At 42.7% G+C, this 26,929-nt stretch overlaps 1 protein-coding gene and 1 pseudogene across 1 annotated transcript in view; one reads left to right on the top strand and one right to left on the bottom strand.

Moving 5' to 3' along the window:
- MYO1D (myosin ID) overlaps positions 1 to 26,929 on the top strand; it is a 368,723-nt gene that overhangs the window by 220,787 nt on the left and 121,007 nt on the right. The window contains exon 20 of the mRNA XM_055401217.2: positions 922 to 1,035. Within this exon, the coding sequence (XP_055257192.1) occupies positions 922 to 1,035 (114 nt within the window). The remainder of the gene's footprint in view (positions 1 to 921; positions 1,036 to 26,929) is intronic.
- On the bottom strand, positions 13,990 to 14,432 carry LOC148774659 (small ribosomal subunit protein eS24 pseudogene; annotated as a pseudogene).

Below are 26,929 nucleotides of genomic sequence, written 5' to 3' on the forward strand. Positions count from 1 at the left end.
TCTGTTAGGTCCATACCATTTCTGCCCTTTATCGAGCCCATCTTTGCATGAAATGTTCCCTTGGTATCTCTGATTTTCTTGAAGAGATCTCTAGCCTTTCCCATTCTATTGTTTTCCTCTATTTCTTTGCATTTATCACTGAGAAAGGTTTTCTTATCTCTCCTTACTATTCTTTGGAACTCTGAATTCCAATGGGTATACCTTTCCTTTTCTCCTTTGCCTTTAGCTTCTCTTCTTTTCTCAGCTAATTGTAAGACCTCCTCAGACAACCATTTTGCCTTTTTGCATTTCTTTTTCTTGGGGATGGTCTTGATCACTGCCTCCTGTACAATGTCACAAACCTACATCCATAGTTCATCAGGCACTCTGTCAGATCTAATCCCTTGAATCTATTTGTCACTTCCACTGTATAATTGTAAGAGATTTGATTTAGGTCATACCTGAATGGTCTGGTGGTTTTCCCTATCTTCAATTTAAGTCTGAATTTGACAATAAGGAGTTCCTGATCTGAGCCACAGTCAACTCCCAGTCTTGTTTTTGCTGACTGTATAGAGCTTCTCCATCTTTGGTTGCAAAGAATATAATCAATCTGATTTCAGTGTTAACCATCTGGTGATATCCACGTGTAGAGTCTTCTCTTGTGTTGTTGAAAGAGGGTGTTTGCTATGACCAGTGCATTCCCTTGGCAAAACTCTGTTAGCCTTTGCCCTGCTTCATTCTGTACTCCATGGCCAAATTTGCCTGTTATTCCAGCTATCTCTTGACTTCCTACTTTTGCATTCCACTCCCTAATACTGAAAAGGACGTCTTTTTTGGGTGTTAGTTCTAGAAGGTCTTGTACCAGCCCCTAGATGTTTTCCTGGCAGGTCGTTTGATTTCATTCTTAATGAGATATTATGGTTTACTTTTTTTTTCTTACAGGTGAATAGATTTAGTAAGGTGGAAGATCGAGCAATTTTTGTCACTGACCGTCACCTGTATAAAATGGACCCCACTAAGCAGTACAAGGTGATGAAGACTATCCCTCTGTACAACGTAAGTGTTCTGCTTCACTCTAAATAAATGATTCCTAACCTGGTTCTCATGGACCACTAGGGGGTCAACAGATCACAAGAACCTTTGGGGCTTTAGCTGCTGCTACTGCTGCTAAGTCACTTCAGTCGTGTCCGACTCTGTGTGACCCCATAGACAGAAGCCCACCAGGCTCCCCCGTCCCTGGGATTCTCCAGGCAAGAACACTGGAGTGGGTTGCCATTGGGGCTTTAGGGAGCCCATGAATTCCTGAAATGTTCTGCCTGTCTCATATTTTATAGAGAAGTACAGTTTTCTGTAAGGAGTATCCAAAGCTTCAAATAGAATAACAAAGGCACATTTTGGTTGAAAGTGTAGGACTCTGCATTCTATGTGACCTTTCTTTATCCTTCTCAGAGCTTAACTATGGTGACACAAAATGTATTTCCTTATTGATTATCATAAGGCTTGTTTTTATGTGGAAGTAGAATCAGGTAAAGAAATAGTAGAGAATAACTTTATGAAAACATTACCTCTCTTTTACACGTGTGGTCATATCTGACTCTTTATGACCCCGTGGACTGTAGCCCATGAGACTCCTCTTGTCCCTGGGATTCTCCAGGCAAGAATAATGGAGTGAGTTGCCATTTCCTTCTCCAGGGGATCTTCTCAACCCAGGGCTGGAACCCATGTCTCTTGCATCTCTTGCATTGGCAGGCAGATTCTTTACCACTTGCACTACCTGGGAAGCCCCTCTATCTCAATATGAGACTTTAAAAAAATTTTTATTCTGCTTTATGGGATCTGCTTCTTGAAAAAGATTCCCCTGGACTGCTGGATCTTTCCATGTCTCAGGTGATTTTTCTGTCAGCTAGTTCTTAGAGAAGTCTGTGTTTGTCCAATCATGAGGTCTGTGAGGAGTATCAGTTAAAGATTGTTTTAAATCCTTTTGACCTCTGCAAAAGAAAATGGGAAACATATTGTTTTACAATGTTTTATTATGTTAAATCAGGAGTCCTGTTAGTTGTGAGGTTCAAGGAAGGCAAGCTGGTCCTGGCTTTGCTAAATAACTTAGAATATTGCTGCAGGCTTATCACCCAACGATGGAGTTGAAGTTTGACTCCATCACCTGGTCCCCCCACTGCACATGCATACATACACACTTTTCTCCCTTTCAGTTCAGTTCAGTTCAGTCGCCCAGTAATGTCCAGCTCTTTGCGACCCCATGGACTGCAGCACGCCAGGCTTCCCTGTCAATCACCAACTCCCAGAGCTTGCTGAAACTCTTGTCCATCGAGTTGGTGAAGCCATCCAACCATCTCATCTTCTGTCGTCCCCTCCTCCTCCTGCCTTCAATCTTTCCCAGCATCAGGGTCTTTTCTAGTGAGTCAGTTCTTCACATCAGGTGGCCAAAGTATTGGAGTTTCCGCTTCAGCGTCAGTCCTTCCAATGAATATTCAGGACTGATCTCCTTTAGAATGGACTGGTTGGATCTCCTTGCAGTCCAAGGGACTCTCAAGAGTCTTCTCCAACACCACAGTTCAAAAGCATCAATTCTTTGGCGCTCAGCTTTCTTTCAGTAGAAAGGCTAATGAATTTAAGCTTAGAAGGAAATGATGTTCTAAGACATTCTTGATCATAGGTAGTCTTCTTAGCAAACACCTATAATCTCATATCAACCACCATTTAAGCCTGTTAACCCCGTAGTCTCAAAGAAGGAGATGAAGGACGATGAGGGAAAAGGTCACATTTTGTCAAAGTCTAGTGAAATGTGTATTTCATTTTCTTACTTTCTATTAAAGGGAGAGCAATCAGGCACATGATTAAAATCCAGTAAGTAGTTAAACAGGTCTTTGAACCGAAGTTATTTTCTACCTTTTTCATGTTGACTGGTGTATAGCTATAGTCACTGTTGCTCCTCATCATCATTATCATCATCAGTGTTATCAATACTATCATACTATATTTTTTTAAAGTAACAATGTTTCAGTTCAGTTCAGTCGCTCAGTCGTGTCCGACTCTTTGCGACCCCATGAATCACAGCACGCCAGGCCTCCCTGTCCATCACCAACTCCCGGAGTTCACTCAAACTCACATCCATCGAGTCGGTGATGCCATCCAGCCATCTCATTCTCTGTCGTCCCCGTCTCCTCCTGCCCCCAATCCCTCCTAGCATCAGAGTCTTTTCCAGTGAGTCAACTCTTTGCACAAGGTGGCCAAAGTATTGGAGTTTCAGCTTCAGCATCAGTCCTTCCAATGAACACCCAGGACTGATCTCCTTTAGAATGGACTGGTTGGATCTCCTTGCAGTCCAAGGGACTCTCAAGAGTCTTCTCCAGCACCACAGTTCAAAAGCATCAATTCTTCGGTGCTCAGCTTTCTTCACAGTCCAACTCTCACATCCATACATGACCACTGGAAAAACCATAGCTTTGACCAGACGGACCTTTGTTGGCAAAGTAATGTTTGCTGTTGCTGCTAAGTCACTTCAGTCGTGTCCGACTCTGTGCGACCCCATAGACGGCAGCCCACCAGGCTCCCCCGTCCCTGGGATTCTCCAGGCAAGAACACTGGAGTGGTTTGCCATTTCCTTCTCCAATGTGTGAAAGTGAAAAGTGAAAGTGAAGTCGCTCAGTCGTGTCCGACTAGTAGTGACCCCATGGACTGCAGCCCACCAGGCTCCTCTGTCCATGTGATATTCTAGGCAAGAATACTGGAGTGGCTTGCCATTGCCTTCTCCGAAAGTAATGTTTAGGTAAACATAAAGGTAAACTGAGATCAATAGGCAGGGCACACACTGTCACCGATGCTATCACCCACATCCCTTTGATTTCCTTTCCACATTCATACATTCCAGCCTAACTTCAATAGTCAGCATCTTTGTTAAAAGGCTCCCCACAGACTGCTGGGACCCTGGACTGGAAATAATCCCCATCCCTAGCCACCCACATGACTAGTGGATGTGGGCATATAAATCCTCCAAACTCCACCGTTCATTGGCTGTGATAATTCTGAGGTATATTTTACATCATTTGCAGGAGCTTTTCTGTAGGAATAAGCTGCACTGCCCACCATAGTAGCTGCTTAATAATGGGCCCTACTGGCTGCCCTCCCACCCTGAGCCACCTCCGCACTCCCTTGCCCAGCTCCCTGCACCTCCTGGGTCAGTCCTGAGGCTCGTCAGTCTTTGTCTCAGTATGCGCTTTGTGCTGTACTAAGTTGCTTCAGTCGTGTCCGACTCTTTGCAACCCCATGGACTGTAGCCCGCCAGGCTCCTCTGTCTATGGGATTCTCCAAGCTAGAATACTGGAGTGGGTTGCCATGCCCTCCTCCAGGCGATCAGCCCGACCCAAGGATCGAACCTCTCCAGAGGAAGCAGATTGAATGGGGCTGGGGGCTTCCAGCCGCGTCTGTAAAGATGTCCTTCAATCTGAAGCAAATACAGCCAAATATTAAGTCTGAATAATAGGGATGTGAATATTATTTTATTGTTTATCCTTTTTGTATGAAAGATTTTGAAATTTAAAAAGTTTAAGGAGACTTCCCTGGTAGTCCAGTGGTTAAAACTTTGGCTTTCAATGCAAGGGGTGCAGCTTTGATTCCTGATTGGGGAGCTAAAAATCCCACATGCCTTGGGGCCAAAAAAAAACCCGCAAAACAAAAGCAATATTGAAACAAACTCAAAAATGCCTTAAAAAACAGTCCACATCAAAAAATCTTAAAAAAAAAAAGTTTGCGACAAGGAAGGTTTAAAAATTATAATGCTTATGGCAGGGATGAAGAAGCTGAGAGGAGATGGAGAAAGATTTCCGTCTTAACCAAGTTGATTTTCAGACACTGATGACACTTGTAAGTAAACATCCCATCGATCCCTGGAGTCTAACATGGTATAAAAGAGCGTAGCATTCAGCACTTAGGATAAACATTGAGGAGCAGACACATGTATAATCTGAGGCTGAAATTATCAGTCTAGAGGGAGAAGGGGCAGATGATTCAAGAACATCATGCTTAAATGGAGAAAAGAGATTGACTGAAGGAAATGGAATGAAAAAGAAATCTCTGTTCTTTCTGGGCCTCCATTTTCTCCTTTCTCTTCTAATGTGCCAAATGAGTTCTAATTTCTCTCCAGTTCCATAAGGCTATGAATTATTCCAGGAAGGGAAAGAACTCTGGAAACACTGTGTTTCAGAATCAAGTTGGGAAGTTTTCAGAAATAAGGGTCATCAGTAAAAACGTAACTGCAGGGCCCACCCTTCGCGCCTCTCCTCCTCTGCTCTTCCTTCCCGCTTCTGCCCAGCCGCCTGTCCCGTGTCAGTGAGACTTTTCTGGCTCCGGGGAACACGTGGTGATTGTGGGGAGGGGGAGAGAGATTCCCTCTGCTCCTCTTGAGTGTCTGTGGCCGGACTAATAATCAGGCTAACACAAGACAGATTAACAGGAGGAAACCCAACTTAGTTTTATGGGCATCAGGCAGTTCAGTCGCTCAGTCGTTTCCAGCTCTTTTCAGCCCCATGGAAGCAGCCCGCCAGGCTTCCCTGTCCATCACCAACTCCTGGAGCTTGCTCAAAGTCACGTCCGTTGAGTCGGTGATGCCATCCGACCATCTCATCCTCTGTCGTCCCCTTCTCCTCCTGCCTTCAGTCTTTCCTGGCATCAGGGTCTTTGCCAGTGAGTCAGTTCTTCGCATCAGGTGGCCAAAGTATTGGAGCTTCAGCATCAGTGCTTCCAATGAATATTCAGGGTTGATTTCCTTTAGGATGGACTGGTTTGATCTCCTTGCTGTCCAAGGGACTTTCAAGAGTCTTCTCCAACACCACAGTTCAAAGGAGTCAGTTCTTTAGCACTCAGCTTTCTCTATGATCCAACTCTCACATCCACACATGACTTCTGGAAAAACCGTAGCTTTGGCTATATGGACCTTTGTCGGCAAAGTAATGTCTCTGCTTTTTAATGGGAGATCATAAAAAGATGCTCAGAGAATGTCTGAGAGTGGGTAACAATATCTTTGTGTATAAAGAAACAGTTTGTAAGGATTTGGCAGAACAAAGAAACTGGGTTCAGGCATAATTATAAGGAATTTAAGCCAAGGGGTGAGCTTGGGAGGTAAATTAGTGAAGAAGGAGCAAGGTTTATTTATACAGGCTTCTCGGACCTGAATTGTCTGTCTTTGGTCATAATGATGTCTTTCTCTGGGTCCAAAGAGGGCACCTTTCATACAAGAGATTTATTTCCTGGTCTCAGAGAAACGGAGAGGAGGGTCATAGTGCCCTTTTTGCATTGGCTGCTTCTTAAGTAATAATTCAAAGTAGTCAGTGTGCCATTGATACTATTTGGGGGCCTGCCCTGGGCCCCAACATGACCATATACCGTGCTGTTTTGATTTGTGTTTAAAGGAAGGATACACACAGTAGTAAGGGAAAGAAGTCTCATCGGAACCCAGGGCCCTATTTGGGTTTTAAGGCAGCTCTGAGAGGCCGTGTTACCTTGTGTCCCCCTCAGCAAAATGACACTTAGACGGTGTGAGTTTCCGCCACTCCGTCTCTGCTTCTCCTTGTGTGTCTTCTTTCTTTAATGTTTGTTTATTTAGCTGCTCCAGGTCTCCAGCACGTGGGGCCTTTTAGCTGTGGCATGTGGGATTTTTAGTTGCAGCCGAAACTCTCTCAGTTTCAACGAGAGATCTAGTTCCCTGACCAGGGATCGAACCCGTGTCCCCCTGCATTGAAAGCATGAAGCCTTAGCCACTGAACCACCAGGAAAGTCCCTCTTTGTATGTCTCCTATCTAACAGTTACCTTTCTTGCCATACAGCCTGGGCCAGTGCTAGGCTAAGGTACGAATCAGCCAACCCAACAAGCCATTAGAGTTTCACCCTGCAGTGACACTGAACACAGTGTCTCTGATGAGGCCTCACCATGGCAACCAGTTCTGCACGATCCAGATTGGTCCTTCAGCTCCTTGTTAAGCATTTGCAAATCTATGCATAGTCTTCCCTGACTTCTCCTAGCATAGCATGAGTAATGACTAATTCATTTGGGGGTATAAATGATCTCTTCTCTCTGAAATTTTTGACTGTTGTCCTTAAGGCCCAAGTCACATTTGGACCTGCTGAATACTGAGGCAGGTCATTAGGTTTTCCTGGTGGGAAAGCGCCAGTGGGAGAACAGTGCTTCAGATAGGCTATAACCAACCATCTCATCCTCTGTTGCCCCTTTCGCCTCCTGCCTTCAATCTTTCCCAGCATCAGGGTCTTTTCCAGTGAGTTGGCTCTTTACATCAGGTAGCCAAAGTACTGGAGCTTCAGCTTCAGCGTCTGTGCTTCCAATGAATATTCAGGGTTGATTTCCTTTAGGGTTGAATGGTTTGATCTCCGTGCTGTCTAAGGGATTGTCAAGAGTCTTCTAAAAGCTCCATAGTTTGAAGCCATCAATTCCTCGACCCTCAGGCTTCTTTATGGTACAACTCTCACATCCGTACCTGACTACTAGAAAAACCATAACTTTATAGCTTGATAATTATCACAAAGTGAATTCACTGGTGTAACCATTCCCAAAATCAAGATAGAAGACTCCCCCCCAAAAAAAAAAAACCACCATATGCCCCCTCCCAGTCACTATCTCTTCTTTCCTTTCCAGAGGCATAATTTTGCTCATTTTGAACTTAATGTCAGTGAAATCAAACACTGTGTGTTCCTTTTTCTGTTTCTTTCAACATTATGTTCGTGAGAACATCCATGTTGTTTCCTGTAACTCTAGTTTGCTCCTTTTCACCACTTTGTAGTATTTCCTTGTCAAAATACACCACAAATTGTTTATCCGTTCCCATACTGATAGATATTTGAGATTTTTAAAATCATTCTGATGCTTGTGTTTTGGTATTGGTATGATGCATAGTTTGTCATTGGACAAATACCCAGGAGTGAAATTGCTGTTCAGTTTAGTAGATAATTCCAGTTTTCCAAAGTGGTCATACTGGTTTACAACCCCGCCCCACCCCCAGCAACACGTGAAAGTTCCAGTTGCTCCATTTTCCCTCCAACACTAGGTCCTGACGGTCTTTTTTATTTTAATTGGCGTCTGCTGCGCTGCTGCTAAGTGGCTTCAGTCGTGTCCGACTGTGCGACCCCATAGACGGCACCGTCTAGTTGGTTTTTAATGTTGTGTTAGTTTCTTCTGTACATCAAAGTGAATCAGCTGTACATATCCACATATCCCCTCCTTTTTGGATTTCCCTCACATCTAGGTCACCACAGAGCACTCAGTAGAGTTCCCTGTGCTATACAGTAGGTGCTCACTAGTTGTCTATTTTATACCCAGTATCAATCTTGTATATATGTCAATCCCAAACTCCTACTTCTTCCCACCCTGCCCTTTCTCCCTTAAGTGCCATATACACGGTGAAATCAGAAAGAGAAAAGCAAACATCATATATTAACGCAGATACCTGGAATCTAGAAAAACGGTATAGATCTTATTTGCAAAGCTGAAAGTCTTTTGAATTTTAGCTATTCTGGTAGGTGTGTGGTAGTTACACATATAGGGGGTGGTTCTAGCTTTATTGAAATATAACAGACATATAACATTGTGTAAGTCTAAGGTGTGCAGTGTGTTGACTTGATACATTGATCTATTGCAGTATGATTACTGCCATAGCGTTAGATGACACCTCCATCACACCACATAATTGCCATTTCTTTTTGTAATAAGAACACTGAAGAGCTGAACACTTAGCAACTTTCAAGTTATGTAAGACCATGTTAGCTGTAATCACCATGCTATATAATAGACCCCAAGAACTTACTCATCTTCTAGCTAGAAGTTTGTGCCCTCTGACCAACATTTCATTTTCCCCACTTTCCCCTGAGCCCCTGGTGATCCCCACTCTACTCTCTGTTTCTCTGAGTTTATCATTTTTAGATTCTACATATAAGTGATATCAATGCAGGGGTCCCCAACCTCTATTCTAAAGCCTGATGATATGAGATGGAGTTGATGTGATAATAGAAATGAAGTGAAAGTCACTCAGTTAAGTCCAACTCTTTGCGACCCCATGAACTGTACAGTCCATGGAATTCTCCAGGCCAGACTACTAAAGCAGGTAGCCTTTCCCTTCTCCAGGGGATCTTCCCCACCCAGGGATCAAACCCAGGTCTCCCACATTGCAAGTGGATTCTTTATCAGCTGAGCTACCAGGGAAGCCCAAGAATACTGGAGTGGGTAGCCTATCTCTTCTCCAGCAGAGCTTCCTGACCCAGGAATCGAACTGGGGTCCCCTGCATTGCAAGCAGATGCTTTCCCAGCTGAGCTACCAGGGAATAGAAATAAAGTGCACAATGAAAGTAATGTGCTGAATCATCCCGAAACCATCCACCGCCCCCACCCTATCCCCAGTCCATGGCAAAATTGTCTTCCATGAAACCGATCCCTGGTGCCAAAGTGATTGGTGACTGCCATCATATAGTATTTGTCTTTCTCTGTCCAGCTTATTTCAGTCATAATGCCCTCAGGATTCACCCAAGTTGTTGCAAATGGCGGGATTTCCTTGTTTCTCATGGATGAGTAATTAACATTCCATCATATATGTGTGCCACATCTTTATCCATTGATCCGCTGACAGATACATATTGTGGGTTTTCTTTGTTCTCCTCTTATTACTAATAAGGTTGAGCCCTTTCCTGTGTGTTTACTGGTCATTTGGACCTCTTTTGTAAATTGCCTGTTGACGTCTCTTGCAGTGTTTCTGTTGGGCTGTCTTTTAAAAATTGATTTTTAGAAGTTCTTTTTATAGTCTGCGTATGTGCCCATTGGCAGTTATAGATCTTACAGATGCCTTCTCCAGCTCTGTGACTTGCCTTTTCATTCCTTTAGTGTTTCTGTGAGCAACATTTTTCATGCTGATGTACTTCAGTTTATCCGTTTTTTCCTCTGAGGTTGGTGCTTTTTTGTTTTTGCTTAAGAAAGCATTACCTATCCCAAGGTTGTGAAAATATCCTCATCTATCATATTCTATAAGCTTTATCGCTGCACCTTTCATACTGACATCCTACAGTCCACCTGGAATTGATTTGTGTGTGTGTGTGCAAGGCAACAGCTCAGGGTTTATTTTTTTTTCCCATATAAACAATTGGCCCAACACTGCATGTTGAAAAGACCATCTTTCCCCACCTGCTCTTCAGCACTACATTTGTTATAAATCACTGTGTCCGTATGTCTTCTCCTAGTTTCTATACTCCGTTCTGTTGGTCTACTGTCTGTCTTTGTGCCAGTGACAGTTTTAATTACCGTTGGGCAGAGGTTTTATGAACTGTAAAATTATAATAAATTTCCAAAATCTCCCACTTCAGTTTCACCCTCCTCCCAATATAGTATTCTCATTATTGTTTTTTAGTCAGTAAGTTGTTTCTGACTCTTTTACGACCCATGGACTGGGGCCCAGCAGGCTTCTCTGTCCATGGGATTCTCCAGGCAAGAATACTGGAGTGGGTTGCCATTTCCTTCTCCAGGGAATCTTCCTGACCCAGGGATCGAACCCACATCTCCTACATTGGCAGGCAGATTCTTTACCACTGAGACACCAGGGAAACCCAATATTCTCATTAGCTGTATCCATATGAAGGAGAGAGCTGAGGATAAAGCAAATCCTAGCAGAAGGGACAGCTTGCTGTTTACCCATTTCCTCCATGAAAAAGTAAAATTCCTTTAGGAGTCAGGTTTAGAAATGAATGAAGTTCATACCCATCAAAGAGTAGCTGCCACTGTAATCTGTTGTGACCTCTCTAGAGAACCATGTGCCAAATCTTTGGATTCACCCAGAAAAAGTTGAAGTCTATATTATAGGTAATATCTCCTGGTTGTTAAATGCCATGTAAGCCAGATAGAACACATCTTGTAAGCCCACAGGGCACCAGTTTGCTACTCCTATTTTAAAAAGTCTTTGCTTTTGTCATTTGTTATTCTAAATGTGCTTAGTGCTTAGTTGCTCAGTCGTGTCTGACTCTTTGCAACCCTATGGACTGTAGCCTGCCAGGCTCCTCTGTCCGTGGAATTTTTCAGGCAAGATTACTAGAGTAAGTTGCCATTGCTCCTCCAGGCAGTCTTCCTGGCCCAGGGTTTGAACCCACGTTTTCTGTGTCTCCTGCTTTGCAGGCCAATTCTTTACCCTCTGAGCCACCTCTATTCTGTGACCTCCTCTCTGCGTGCATGTGTGCTCAGTCACTTCAGTCGTGTCCAACTCTTTGTGACCCTCTGGACTGTAGCCCATCAGGCTCCTCTGTCCATGGGATTCTCCAGGCAAGAATACTGTAGTGGGTTGCCATACTCTCCTCCAGGGGATCTTCCTAACCCAGGCATGGAACCTGGGTCTCCTGTAATTGCAGGCAGATTCTTTACCACTGAGCTTCCTGTCAAATTTTTAAAATTCTAAAATCTATGTTTTATTCTAGTTTTATGTAGTAGAAACAAACACTAATCATTTCTCACTTATGAAAAGCTATAACTGGATGTGAGCTTTAGGAGAGTATATTTTCTATTTCAATTAGCCAGGAAGGAAAAGAATGAAGGAGATCTTGGATACAGGTGCCTTTTCTACCTTTAGAACTTTCTGCCCCTTCAGAGTTCACTGCTAATTGTATTCTTCCAACTTTTTATTATGAAATTTTTCAAATGTATAGGGAAATTGAAAGAATATTATAAAGAATACCCATATTCCCTTCACCTAGATTCATTAAGTGTTTAATTTCTTTTTTGTCATACTTATTTTCTCTCTCATATGACACTTCCCTGCTAAAATGCCCCTGTGTGCATTCTCCTAAGAATAGGACATCTTTTCTCTTAACCACACCATTTTCATATCTAAAAATATTAATAACATTTCTATAATACCAAATATATACTCATTATCCATTATGTGTTGGTCAACTCACATTCAGATTTCCTCAGTTGTTCAAAGAATGTCTTTTATACCTATTTTTTAAAAATCCTATGTTTGTATTTTGGATCTGGTCACTACATATCTTTTAGTCCAAAACTGTACCTCTAGACACAACCCCCCGCTTTTTTTTTTTTCATGAAATTGACTTTTAAAACAGCATTATTAAGGTATCATTTACTATGATGAGCTCAGTTGTGTTCCCTTAGAATTCATTTGTTAAAGTCCTGACCCCAGGTATTTTAACATAGGACTGTGTTTGGAGACAGAATCTTTAAAGAGGTAATTAGGTTAAAATGAGACCTTAACATGGACCCTGATCTACTGTGACTGGTGTGTGTGTGTGTGTGTTGCTCAGTTGTGTCCGACTCTTTGTGGCCCCATAGAGTGTAGCCCACCAGCCTCCTCTGTCCATGGGATTCCCAGGCCAGAATACTGGATGGGGTTGCCATTCCTTTCTCTCGGGGATCTTCCCAACCCAGGGATGGAATCAGCATCTCCTGAATTAGCAGGCGGATTCTTTACCACTAGCGCCACCTGGTAAGACCTGGTGTCCTTTTAAGAAGAGATTAGGACACAGACACATGCAGAGGAAGATCACAGGAGGACTCCGTGGGGAGACAGACACCCGCAAGTAAGGAGAAAGGCCTCAGAAGGAGCTAGCCTTGCCCACACTTCGGTCTTGGACTTCTAGCTCCAGAACTCTGAGGCAGTAGACTTCTGTTGTTTAAGCCACCTGCTCTGCTACTGTGTTAGGGCAGCCCTGGAACTAATACATTAAGAGGACTTACCCCAAAATTCACCCATTGTAAGGTCCAGTTCAGTTAGTTTTAGTAAATGTATGCAGTTGTCCAAACATCACATAATTCCAGTCTTGGAACATTTCCATCACTCAGGAAAGTTCTCCCATGCTCGTTTGTAGTAAATCCCCACTCTCAGTTTCAGCCCTAGACAATCACTGACCTTTCAATCACTTTCACCTTTCCTAAAAACCTCATGTACATGGAATCATCCCATACAATAGATGCTGTTTTCGTGTCTGGCTTCCTTTATTTAGCATAATGTTTTGAGGTTCATCCATGTCCCGAGTATCACTGGTTCTCTGCTTCCATTGCTGAGTAAATACTCCATTGAGCGGATGTACCATATTTCATTTCTCCATTCACCAGCGAATGGACGTTTGGCCGCTACATATGTTCACATGCGAGACTTTCTCTGGGCATGTGTTCTCATTTCTCTTGGGTGGCTATCTCTGAATGGAAGTACTCCTCATGGCGTTTGCTTAACTTGGTAAGGAACTACCAAACTGTTCTCCAAAGCGGCTGCTCCTTTTTGCATTGTGTTCAGTGTGAGCGTCCTGGTTTCTCTGCATCCGCACTAACGCTTGGTATGTATAATGTTGAGTTTTTAAAGAATCCAGGACTCATCTAGTCTGGGTCTGTCTCATTGTCTCCTCATGGTCATTTAACTTACTCTCCTACTCCCTGTATTTCCTATAAGCTGGAAATTAAATCAAGAGATGTTAATTTTTTTAACTTATTTGGCTACACTGGGTCTTAGTTGCGGCATGTGGGATCTAGCTCCCTGACCCGGGACTGAACCCAGGCCCTCTGTGTTAGGAGCAGAGAGTCTTAGCCACTGGACCACCAGGGAAGTCCCAGAAAGTGTTAGTTTTATTTCAGTTTTACACTTCCACACACTTAAGATTATATCTTGCATCTCAATAAAGAAGGCACATGTACAGCTAACTCTGCCTTGTGGATCTTTAGAAAATGTTTCATTGTAACCAAGCTATTATTATGTTGCCCTTGCTGTAGCCTAAATTTCCAACTGTTTACAGAACACATCCCATGTTTTCCTATGAACAATTAGAATTTAGCATAAAAAATTAAGATAAAAATGGCCATCAAGTATTTACCTATTAATAAGCTGCCCATCAGTAACAATACCTGTTGTTTTCAGTTTTCTTTTACCAGTCTCTCTTTATAACAACATTCTGGCAATGCTTTGATCTTTGATAGTTCTTGTATTGAAGTTTTTATAGTTTATTAATCCTTCATTTAAAATCTGGGCAATCACCACAGATCAAATCACTGCAGAGTCTTCCCTCCTTTTTGCCAGCACCAACGATGGCCTTTACAGTCCTGCTGACTTTGTGCGTTCTCTTGTGTTCCTTTCACTGTTTTCTTGAATTTTTTTTTTTTCTTCTTCTTATACAGGCCACATTCTGCAAGTCTGTGTTTGGATTTAGTTTTCTTTGCATTATCCAAGAAATCGTAAATCACACCAAAGCTTTTGGCCTTGCCACCACCAAAATGGTTCTGAATCCAAATACAAGATGACGGCTAGTATAGTCTTACAGATTTTTGTCTGGTTTCCCCCAGTTTTTGTCCTGGGTACTGTTGCCTCGCCAGGATGAGGGACATCTGTGATCATTTGTTTCCATAGTTGATTGGTCGGGAACTTCCTGGTCCAGATAGCTACTGTGTTGTTCCTCATGGCGGCCGATCCTCAGGCAGCCAGGAAGGGAAAATGGGTACTTCTTATGTATTTCCGCAACTTATATCTCTCTCCCCCAAATCTCTGGCAACCACTGATCATTTTTCTGTAGTTGTTCCTTTTCTAGAATATCATATACTTGGAATCATACTTTTCATTCTGGCCCCTTCACTTAGTAATCAGTATTCGAGGTTTTGTATATGCCTTTCCATGGCTTGATAGCTTATTTCTTTTTATTGCTGAATAGTCCATTGTATGAATGTACCATAGCTGGTTTACCCTTTGGCTTATTGAAACATCTTGGTTGCTTCCAGTTTGGGGCAGTTATGAATAAAGCTGCTAGAAACATTCACATGCAGGTTTTTGTACGGTCACAAGTTTTCAAATTGTTTGGGTGAAAACCTTCAAGTACAATTCTAGCTCCTGTGATAAGGCCAAGTTTGGCTTTATAAGAACCACTGAACTGTCTTCCAACATGACTATCATTTTGCATTTCTACCAGCAATGATCAAGAGTTCTACACCAGATTTTTTTATTTTAATTTTAGCCATTCTAACATGTGTAGTGGTATCATTTATTTTTCTGTTACCCTAAATTATGTAACCGAGCACTCACTGGGGTCTCAGTCAATCTTTAACTACAGAAATCATGTTTCCCCTGTCTGTGGTTAGTTGGTTTGTGTTCAGGAGATGACAGCTGATCTTTACATAAGCCTAGGTAAAATATAATTACAAGATAAATCAGGGACCTTTTTTTCCCTTGCATTAGCAAAAATCAATTTATCATTTAATCAAGATTTCAGGCACTCTTTACAGGAAAGATAAAAATAGGAAACCGTGACAGGTTTTTGAGAATATTCTCACAAATGGCATGATCAAATAATTATCCGTAGCAGTCAGGATGAAATACTCAGTTACAGGTGATCCCTTTATTAACCACAGTGTAACTTTCTAGATACAGTTAGATTAGGAGTGTTGTGTTATTGTCAAATTAGTGTCATCCCCCTCAAGTCACTTTCTACATTTGTAAGTGGTAACATCAAATTAAAATATTAATTCCAATACAGTTGTCAAGAAAGGTTAAAATTTGTATGGGGGACAGTGGGGTCAGAATCTGAATGTTTTGCAAGGTGGGAAGACTCCTGGTAGCCACAGCTTGACGCAGAGACAAAGGCAAGAAACAGCCCACACAATTAGTCATGTTGTGTGCAAAACTTTGATCACGCCTCTTGAACTCCACGCATCATTCTAGAGATCCCTATAGTCGGTGGGGGAAATTGCACCCCATGGCTGAGGCACATCACTTGAATCAATGCCCTGCTGCCTTTTGAGTTCCTGGGGACATGGGTGCTCCCCAGCCAGTGCTCAGGGAGCTGGTTGCTAAGACCGAGTTTAATTTGCATAAACATAAAATCTGTTCACCGGTTTCGAGGGAGACCGCATAAACTGAAACATTTAACCTGACCTCAGCTGGCACTCCCCTTACCCTTTTGTTGGCAGACTTGTGTTGGTTTTGCCTGACGGGTGGGTTTGGAAAATGTTTGAATCTGCCCATGAAGGCTATCTTTGATATAGTCCCTTTTTATCAGCATGGGCTTGATGGCTGAGGAAGCAGCCAATTAATTTACACAAATACCTCCTTTAGTTCTAGGGAGAATAGGAAGCAGGCAGGGGAGAGAAGAGAGACAATTATCTGAAAGGATGTGACTGTTTTGTAGAGGTAAATGGATCGTAATTATGCCAGGCTTCATGCTTTATTACTCTGTCTGACGTGACTCGCTAGAAAGATACTGTTTCATTTGGAAGATGGATTGTCCTTATAATGTGCTACAGGGGTGAACCCTGCTAAAAATCCATCGGCCTCCGGCTCTGCTCCCCATCACATTTCTCAAGTGCCCTGCCCTCGTGGCTATATCCCCGGAGAAGGTGTTTCCATGGTAATCTCAATGGAGGCAGTCAGCTGATGTCTGGCACCGCCTGAGCTGGTGCTCGCCAGCCCTCCCCCCCCATTCCTCCCTTGAGCCTTTAAACTGTATTTATTAGTCCTCTTTAATGGAAAGTATATAACCCCTAATGTCACACACTGAGTGGCCTTGGGTTTATTTATTTATTTGGGTAATAAACTTGCCTTCCTAATTAATTCTCAGCGAGCTCCTGCAAGCTGTAGTATTTCGAACATCTCGTGCAAACGTTTAGATTCTTGCCTGTTATAACAAAGAGTGTTGCTTAGCAATATCGGATATTTGGAAACCTCCATTCTTAAAAAAAAAAAAAAAAGTGATGTCTGTATGAAAGAAGAATTTTAAAAGATAAAGGTGTTAGGGTTTCAGTTTAATTTTTTTAAGAATCTTTTCTTGCTCTGATGCTTTAGCGGCAAAATGGTACACTCCTTATGATTTCCTTTAACACTCAGTTATTTCATGATTGGATTTGAGTGAGCCACGTGGTTTTAAAATACTTCTAAGAAGTGGGACATCTAGCCAGGTTCTCTCATTCTTTTTTTAATAAGAGAAGAAAGTCAGAATTTCAAAGCTACCCTATTGATTGTTTTCCTTACATGTGTTTGAAAGTAAATGTCTTTTGTTGTATGGGTTAGACAGCACCGCTTATGCTAAACCATACTAAATAAGCAAACCAACCTCCAATGTCAAAAGGTGCTTTGGGGCAGAAGGTAGAGTCCATTTTCATTAGTACTGTACTTGGAAATTCAATTACAAATGTAAAAGATGTATCAAAGCAGTGTCTGAAAGCAATCATCAGAGCGCATGCATGATTCCTTTGAAAAGCTATCTCGTTAAAGAAACATAAAGCCTTTAAAAACTAAAGTATGAGAAAATTAGTATGACACTACCTCATTTATCCAGAGGTCAGATTGTTAGTAACAAGATCCTTTTAAAACAAAGCCCTGGATAGAGGCGTACACATAAAGGATCTGTGCATTTACAGAAATGTGTGCTAAGTCACTTCAGTCATGTCTGATTCTTTTGCAGCCCCATGGACTGTAGCCCACCAGGCTCCTCTGTCCAAGGGATTTTCCAGGCAAGAATACTGGAGTGGGTTGCCATGCCCTTCTCAGGGTATCTTCCCAACCCAGGGATCAAACCCATGTCTCTTATTTCTACTGCATTGGCAGGCAAGTTCTTTACCACTAGCGCTACCTGGGAAACCTTTGCCAAAATATACCAATCATTATATATATTATTAGCCAGAAGATGCTGGATTACAGAAATAGACATCTCTAACCTTGCAGGAATAGGCTTCCTTTTACACAACTGTCTTATCAGAGCTCCCTTTTCTGCAGTCAGTATTTTTGAACACCTACTATGTGCTGTGCATTTGGCAGGCATTAGCAATGAAATAATATATCACCCAGTCTTCGCACAGGCCTGTGGGAGAAGCAGAGAAGCCAACCAGCCTGCCCAGCCCAAGCATGTGGCAGCCATGTAGGTACAGATGATTGTACCTTTCTCTCCAGGGGAAACTGTCACTCAGAAAGGTAAAGTAATAGCCAGGGTCACAAAGCTCGCAGGGAATGGCACCTGGCTTTCGTTTGACTCTGGAACCCTTAGAATCACAACCCTGGTGGTGACTTCCTATCACCACCTCCCTGGATGATAAACAACACATACAACTAAGATCCTATTTTAAAAAGAGAGAAGAGGGACTTCTCTGGCAGTCCAGTGGTTAAGACTTTGCCTTCCAGTGCAGAGGGCATGGTTTCAGTCCCTGGTCAGGGAACTAAGATCCCTTATACCTCGGAACCAAAAAAAAAAAAAAGCCAAAACATAAAACAGAAGCAATATTGCAACAAATTCAGTTAAAGACTTTAAAAACTGGTCTATATCTGAACTGAGAGACTAGCATGTACATTGCTGCGGCTGCTGCTAAGTCACGTCAGTCGTGTCCGACTCTGTGTGACCCCATAGACGGAAGCCCACCAGGCTCCCCCGTCCCTGGGATTCTCCAGGCAAGAACACTGGAGTGGGTTGCCATTTCCTTCTCCATGTACATTACCATATGTAAAATAGAAAGCAAGTGGGACTTTGCTGGGTGACCCAGCGAGCTCAAGCCCGCACTCTGTGATAACCTAGAGGGCGGGAGATGGGAGGGGAGGTCAGGAGGGCGGGACGTATGTATCCCTGCAGCCGATTCATGTTTGGAAACATTTGTTGAAAGCTGGACTTGCCACCAAATTCAGTTCTTCCGTTAGACGTTTCTTATATGTATGTGTGTCTGTGTGTGTGAGAGAGAGGGAGAGAGGATGACAGAGGGAGAGTGTGTGTGTGTGTTTTCTAAAAAGCCGGTGAAATGTATCAAAAAAATAAGTCTTCCTGAGAAATATCTTATGCCATCCCTTATAAGTGGAATCTAAGAAGAAATGATACAAATGAACTTACTTACAAAACAGAAGGAAACGCACAGATTAGAGAACTGAACTTATGGGTGTGGGGGATAGGTGGGAGGCTGAGGGGTCGGGATAGTTGGGGAGTTTGGGATGGACCTGTACACGCTGCTGTATTTAAAATGGATAGCCAACAGGGACCTACTGTACAGCACAGGGAACTCTGCTCAGTGTCATGTGGCTGCAGTATTCTTGCCTGGAGGATCCCCATGGACAGAGGAGCCTGGCAGGGTTGGGAAGAGTCAGGCATGACTGAGCAATTAAGCACAGTACAGCCTGGGTGGGAGGGGACTTTGGGGGAGAATGGATACATGTATATGTATAGCTGTGCCCCTTCGCCGTTCACCTGAAACTATCACAACATTGTTCATTGGCTATACAAAATTTAAAGTTCTTTTTTTAAAAAGTAAACCTTTAAGGTACTGACTATGGTTTGATGTTTGCAAATAGTCTTACCAGAAGATTTTCCTTCAACAAGAGTGGCATAGGATCATCACTTTATGTTTGCTGACTCTCATCCCTTGTAATGGACATCACCATACATTGTCACATATCACTGGGAGACGGTCCAACCCTGGTCCTGAACTCTTAGGTATTAAATAAATGAGCTTGTTTCTTTCTTACTGGTTGAAGTTCAGCGCTAAGGTTCTTTACACTGAATCATTATAGTGAAGTTCTAGTGCACTGCAGAGAGAATCTGATTTTCTGATATAACAGACACAAGGGAGATTTTCTTTTATTGGTATTATATCTAAATAAAGATGTCTTTACAGTGTGCTAGGGCTTCCCTGGTGGCTCAGAGGTTAAAGCGTCTGCCTCCAATGCGGGAGACCCAGGTTCAATCCCTGGGTTGGGAAGATCCCCTGGAGAAGGAAATGGTAACCCACTCCAGTATTCTTGCCTGGAGAATCCCATGGACAGAGAAGCCTGGTAGGCTACAGTCCACGGGGTGGCAAAGAGTCGGACACGACTGAGCGACTGAACGGAACGGAACGGAGGGATGGAGATAATGTGGCGGGATAAACCCTTTGGCCTCGTCTCTGCCTTTTACTCACTGTCCCCCACACATTCAATACATTGTGATTGTCTGAGGCCTGCCATGGTGCTATGGCACTGTGCTAGGTATTGGAAATAAAGAGGAAGAAGACAGAGTCTCTTCTCATTGTTTGCTGGGTGAGGCAAATATATACAGACGTCATCCCAGGACAGCTCATTACATGCTAAAACAGAAAGGCGTGAATTGCTGAGAAAGTGTGGAGGAGGGGCAGACAATGGTTTCTCAAACAAGGAAGCGTTTCAGGGGTTCATAAGTGCAAATGCTTGTGCATTTTTCTGTATGGGGTACCTGTGGCTTTTTAGGTCAGCTGGTAAAGAATCCCCCTGCAATGCAGGAGACCCCGGTTTGATCCCTGGGTCGGGAAGATCTCCTGGAGAAGGGATAGGCTACCCACTCCAGTATTCTTGGGCTTCCCTGGTGGCTCAGATGGTAAAGAATCTGCCTATAATGCGGGAGACCTGTGTTTGATCCCTGGCTTGGGAAGATCCCCTGGAGGAGTGTAAGGCAACCCATTCCAGTATTCTTGCCAGGAGAATCCCCGTGGACAGAGGAGCCTAGCAGCTACAGTCCATGGGGTCACAAAGAGTTGGGCATGACTGAGCGACTGAGCACACAAAGGGATGTGTGAACAACTGCTTTTGGCAACGCAGAGGGACAAGTTTCGGAGACAAGATGAGCTTTGGTTTTTAGGAAGCTAATCCTGACAGCGTTAACAAAGTATGGATGAACTGGGGAGAGGCTGATGAAATAAATACCATTCCAGTAAATATTTCAGGGGGCTCGGGACATGGTGCTACTGGTGATATTGTATTGAAATAGGGCCCTGAGAAGAATAAATCAAGGTAAGGTAATGAACTTCATCTTGGCTAGGTGATATGAGTGGTCCCCAAGGAAGCCTTACCTGAGTTTTCCCCAGATGGGCCGAGGACCCACCTGGCGCTCCAGGAAAGGTCTAAGTTTCGTGTTCACACTTGAGAATTTTTAGTCTTAAAGAGAGGGAAGCTGGCAGCCTGTTCTCCCACCCGACCCAGGTTGTCCTCTCCTGCAGTGACCACCTCCTGGCTGCTCAGCCACATTGTAAACTCCCTAAGGAGGAAGCTACGTCTCCTAATCTATTGATGTGCGTGATCTAGAATAGCAAGTTGGAACTTCTAGTTCTGGACAAGATAGAATAGATGCATTTATCCTCATCCTCCTCACTAATTACAGTTGAAAACGATAAACATCACATTATAAAACAAACTTTAAGAAGACTCTTGAAAGATGGGGAGAAAGGGGACTGACTGGAGACCTTAGAATTTGCGAAGCCACATGGAAGTGGGTTCCTTGGGATTTCTTTTGGTCTCTGTACATCCCATGCTGGAGAAGCCCCTTCCCAGGTGGGCACAGACCAGAAAAGTTCTCTTGTGCCAAAGGAACAGGAAGTGGGCAGCCTACCAAAACAGAAACCTTTTTGACAATCAGTGTTCTTGAGAAAAACACCCAGGAGGGTTGCAGCCGCTCCCCCACCCCCAACTTCCATCAGCAAAGGTCTCATAGAAAACCTGGACCGCTTCCCTCGCCTGGAGTTATTTTAATTAATTATTCATTTAATTAAAATTATTTTAATTCCAAGAAAAGACCAGTGAGGAGGATAACTGGATAACTTAAGTAAGTTAGTGGTTTAAGAGAGGAAAAAACTAAATTCAAAATCATGTAAAACTTCATTAAATTAGTAAAACAAATAGCTTTGTAAAATAAAAATTTGTCTAAGATGAAGTTACTTAACAGCTTTACCTAAATCAATGGTTGTGTGCGATTAGAATCATTTGGGGAGGTTTTAAAAACTATGGATACCCAGCCCTTTCCTTTCCAGAGTGTCCCCAGTGATTCTCACGTGCAGTCGAGTTTGAGAGCATCAGCCTAAATGGACCAGAGGGAATAGACAGAATACAAATGGAGAAATTTTAACAACTCCTGAACAGTCAAAATAAATATGATGGAGTTGGTGCACTAAATTTTGCATGCTCTTTCTAAAGGAGGGCCCTCTTGGGCCATTTATCTTGCATCATGCACCCTTGTGATGAATCTGATTATCTGGTCCCCAAGCCCACAACAATAAATCTGAAGCAGTAATTAAAAGGGAGTCAGTTTCTCATAGGCAGTCATATTGATGGTTGCAGTACATGAAAACTGAAAGTACAGGAGGACTCAGAGGAGATTTAGTTCGGTTCCACTAGATGGCTTGGTATTAAAAACTTGTTGGAGTGATTTCTTGAGCTGTCTCCTCAGAGCAGTCGTTTTGGAATTAAAATTCAATTTTTCAGGAAACTACTGAGTCCTAAGCTGCAAACCCAGGAACTCAAACTGCCAGAGAGTTAAGGAGAGAGACCTCCAATAAGTCTGAGAATTTTAGCCAAAAGGAAACAATTAGCCATTTGGCTGATACCCAGCCATTAGTCTGATATTGGTAGGTTCTAACCCCATTTCCAATAAGGAATTTGACAAACTTAATCTAAATATGAAAAAGCTTTACAACTTCCCTGGTGGGCCAATGGCTGAGATGCCGCACTCCCAATGCAGTGGGCCCAGGATTCAATTCCTAGTCAGGAAACTAGATCCTGCATGCCACAGCTAAGACCCCGTGCAGCCAAATAAATAAGAAAAAGTCAAATTTGCATGCCACAGATGAGATACTTGCAGCAAAAGGAAAAAATGACTCAAGCATTTAAATTAATAAAAGAGGCTACAGCAGGCCCAGGTTCCTTGGTAACTCACTCTAAATTAATTTGTATCATAAAGTTTGAAGTTCATTTGAGATGAAGACATTATGACTAGGTTGCACATTTTCTTCTTGGTGATGCCCTTAATTCCCTGTCCGAATGAGGAATATTTGGAAAAACTTGGAGTTGATATGGAGATGTTATTACCATTCAGTGCAGTTAGATGGATTAGTATTGGAAATTTATTAAAGAGTTTTGCTCAGTTGCCTTCATCAAGCAATTCAAATCAAGGGTTGAAGGGCCTTGTCAATCAATAATAGAAACTCAACCCTTTAGTCGGTTGATTACAATTATTTTCCTTGGCCTGAATAATATTGATCAGTAGTACTAGGCTTATAATTAGGTGCTTGTGCCTGAAGTTGATTAAACTGGCTTGAAGACAATTTTTTGGTACTGCTCACAGCCTGTATCTTGTAGAAAAGGCTTTATTTCACCAATAGAACATCATGTACTTTATTTACACACACTGATATGATTTTTGGAGCATGTGGCCCAGGGGTGTGGTCACAGGAATGCCAGCAGCCTTGAAGATGTATCTGTTTTAAAGCATTGAAACACGTATGTTGTCATATGTGAAATGAATCACTAGTTCAGGGTCAATGCATGTTATAGGATGCTCGGGGCTGGCATGCGGGGATGACCCAGAGGGAGGATAAAGGGAGGAGGGAGATGGGAGGGGGGTTCAGGAGGGGGAAATTATGTAAACCCGGGGTGAATTCATGTCAATGTATGGCAAAACCAACCAATATAATATTGTAAAATAATTTGCCTCCAATAAAAAATAAATTAATTACAAAAAAAAATTTCAACCAATCAACCAGAGAAAATAAAAAAAAAAAAGCTGAGAAAAAAAAAAAAATAAAGCACACTTTCTGAATCCTTAAGAAAGTAAAAGATTAATTTTATAATGTTTAATGAAGCTGGAAAACATCCTAAGACTGTGTTCTTACATGTTCTTCCAACATGGTAAAAAAAAATTTTTTTTAATTTGTTGAAAGTAATGTTTTCTGTAAAGGAATAAATTCTTCGTTATCCTGAACTCTGCATTCTTTCCATGATACGTTTACAAAATTAAGGTTTCTCTGATTTCAGGTCACTATTGCTGCGTAACAATTTACCCCAAACTTACAACCAGCTACTTTTTATTATGGTTATACCTCCTGGTGGTGCAGATGGTAAAGAATCTGCCTGCAATGCAGGAGACCTGGGTTCCATCCCTGGGTCCAGTAGATGCCCCATGCCAGGGGTCAGTTAAACCCGTTTGCCACAACGACTGAACCCGTGTTCTAGAGCCCGTACTCCGCAACAAGAGAAGCCCAAGCATCACAACTAGAGAGTAGCCCCTGTTCACCACAGCCAGAGAAAGCTCGTACACATCAACAAAGACCCAGCACGGCCAAAAATAAGTAGCTAATTTTTTAAAACTTTATAATCCACTAGAACCGTGCCCACAAATCTCTGCAAGATAAGCTCTCCTGTTCTTGGGTTGCTTATGAGCTACTATGGGACAAGGCCCCTAAGACTTTTCAGAGCCTCATTATGAGAAAATCTGTGAGGCATGCCCTGAAGATCTTTAGAGCCTTTCATCTGCCTGGAGAGTTCTATGAAGCACTGCCTTAGATCTTTCTGAGGTTTTGACAAAGGATTTTTACAGTCCCACTCTGGATCTGATCATTGCCTTGAAACCATTTCTTAATTTGAGAATCATTTGCCATCTGGAGAAGCTGAGAATAAGAAACAGTTTTATTTTCGAACCCAGCAAGTGCAAGCTCCTTTATATTTCTTCTAAATTTTGCATGAGAGCCAAGCAGCTCTGTATTAAGATCGTGCTTCTCCTCTCACGTGTTTTCATAGACAGCAAGAGGCAGCCAGATGGCACGTCCAGCATCCTGTCTAGAAATCCTTATCTTGATCATCAATTTGTTAGGTACATCTTCTGTTCTCTACCTTCCCATAGGCAACAGGGTTATCAAGTTTTCCACCACTTCATGATAAAAGTCTCCTTGCCTTGTGCTTGAGATCGTATTTTCCTTGCTTCCCTTCAGGCCCTCGTGACCGCCTCCTTAAAGCCCATCGTGATTCTATCAGCAGGCTCCTCAAGGCCTTTTCAGCTGCCACCCACTTCCCAAAGCCAGGGCCAACTGTTTAAGGATTCTGCTACAGGAGCACCTCACAGCTTCCAAGTTTGGATTTCACTCAGCTGTTGCTTGGGCACAACCTTCCACCCTAAGACTTAGTGGAGTAAAAAAAAAAAAAAGACCATTTAATTATTTTTTAAACTTTTATTTTATATTGGAGTATAGTCAATTAACAGTGGTGCGTTAGTTCCAGGTGTACAGCAGAGTGATTCAGTTATGCCCATACAAGTATCCTTCCTTTTCAGATTCTTTTCCCACTTAGATACTGTAGAATATTGATCCAAGTTCCCTGTGCTATACAGTCTGTCCTTGTTGGTTGTCTATTTTAAATCTAGCAGCATATGACCATTTTATTATGATCATGGATTCCGTGGGTCCAGAATTTGAAAAGGGCACTGTGCGGCCAGTTTACCTTTACTCCACAATATCCAGGGCTTTAGTTGGGAAGACACAAAAGCTGGGAGTTACCCAATGACTGAGGATCTTTGGGACCCTCATATGCTCACACATCTGGTGGTGAGGCTGGGAGGGCTCATCTCAGAGCTGCTGACTAGAAGGTCCGCACCTGACCTCACAGCACAGCGACCTCGGGATAGTCAGCCCTCCTACAAAATGACTCAAAGCACAAGCACTTTGTGGCCCCAAATGATGGTTGTTCATAGAGGAATAAGATGAGCTTCCCTGGTGACTCAGATGGTAAAAAATCCACCTGCAGTGCGAGACACCCGGGTTCAATCCCTGGGTGGGGAAGATCCCCTGGTAAAGGGAATGGCTACCCACTCCACTATTCTTGGGATTCCCTCGTGGCTCGGACAGTAAAGAATCTGCCTGCAATGCAGGAGACCCAGGTTCGACCCCTGGGTTGGGAAGATGCCCTGGAGGAGAAAATGGCAAAACCCACTCCAGTATTCTTGCCTGGAGAACTCCATGGACCAGAGGAGCCTGGCAGGCTACAGTCCATGGGGTCGCAAAGAATTGGACGCAACTGAGCAACTAACACTTTCATAGGGTGTTAAACTCTTATTTATCCCAAATAGTACATTATTTCCATGACAAATCAGTATCATTAAGATCTCTGATTTATAGCTAGTTAGGCAAAGGAGAGGGGAAAGAGAGGAGAAAGAAAGGAAGGAAGAGGGAAAGGGAGAGAGAAAAGGAAAACTGGGAGAAACAGATGAACAGAGAGCAGAGGCACAAAGCGAGAAATAAAGTCACCAGTCGTCCTGCAAAAAGCCAGAGCATCTGTCTCCCAAGCCTCTGAATGGAAAACAGAATGAACAGAATGTTCTCCATCACTGAGCAGCCAAATCAATTTGTTAATTGAGATCAAAAGAGCGTAAATATTATAATTCTGCAGTCAAACCAAAGAACTGAAGTAGAGAATAGTTAAGTCCCAAAGGCCAAATGTGTATATCACAACACAGCAAATACCTGCAGCAGTGAAATGACCAGCACAGTTTTATGAAAGCTCTCTGTGTGTTAATCACATCCCTGATGGGGGTGAGAGGACCCCAGGTTAATGAAGTCCCTTAGAGGTGTATGTAGAGAGCAGTAACTACGGAAGAGATCCCCCAACTCAGAAGGACTTGGAGTAGCTGCTTTCCAGGAGCAAGTCTGAAAGAGAAGGTCCCGGAGTGAAAACGAGTGCATTCTCCTCCCTGATCAGACCAGGATGGTTTTTAAAGGAGTTGGTCACCATTTAAAACATTAACTTTTTTCAAATAATAAATATATATTTAGAGGGTTGACATTTAGAAAACACAGGTTTTGTGAAATTTGTGATATGTTTTAGAATCATAAGTGTTAAAAAGATGGCAGATTATATTTAATGGAATAGAAAAGGAAGAATATTGTTTAAAAAAAAAATTCATTTCAAAGTCACACGAGCTCAAGTGCTCATGGCCCATTCCATTATCAGAGATTTTGTCATAAAGTGTCAGAACGTTTTCTCGTGGTTCCCACAGTCTACAGAAGTCTTCAGCTTCTTGAAATCACTGTTTGGGATTCTGGTATTTATAGCCTGCATTTTGAGGCCCCACAGTTTTCAGTGACAAAGCTTGTATGCACACATATAGATGCAGAAAGGGAGATAAAGATGGAATATGAGGAGAGACGGCAAGCATAATTCCCAACGATCCA

The sequence above is a fragment of the Moschus berezovskii genome, chromosome 20 (genome assembly GCF_049115385.1).
Source record: "Moschus berezovskii isolate FMDL1 chromosome 20, NW_MosBer_1.0, whole genome shotgun sequence".
In the NCBI taxonomy this organism is placed as follows: Eukaryota; Metazoa; Chordata; class Mammalia; order Artiodactyla; family Moschidae; genus Moschus; species Moschus berezovskii.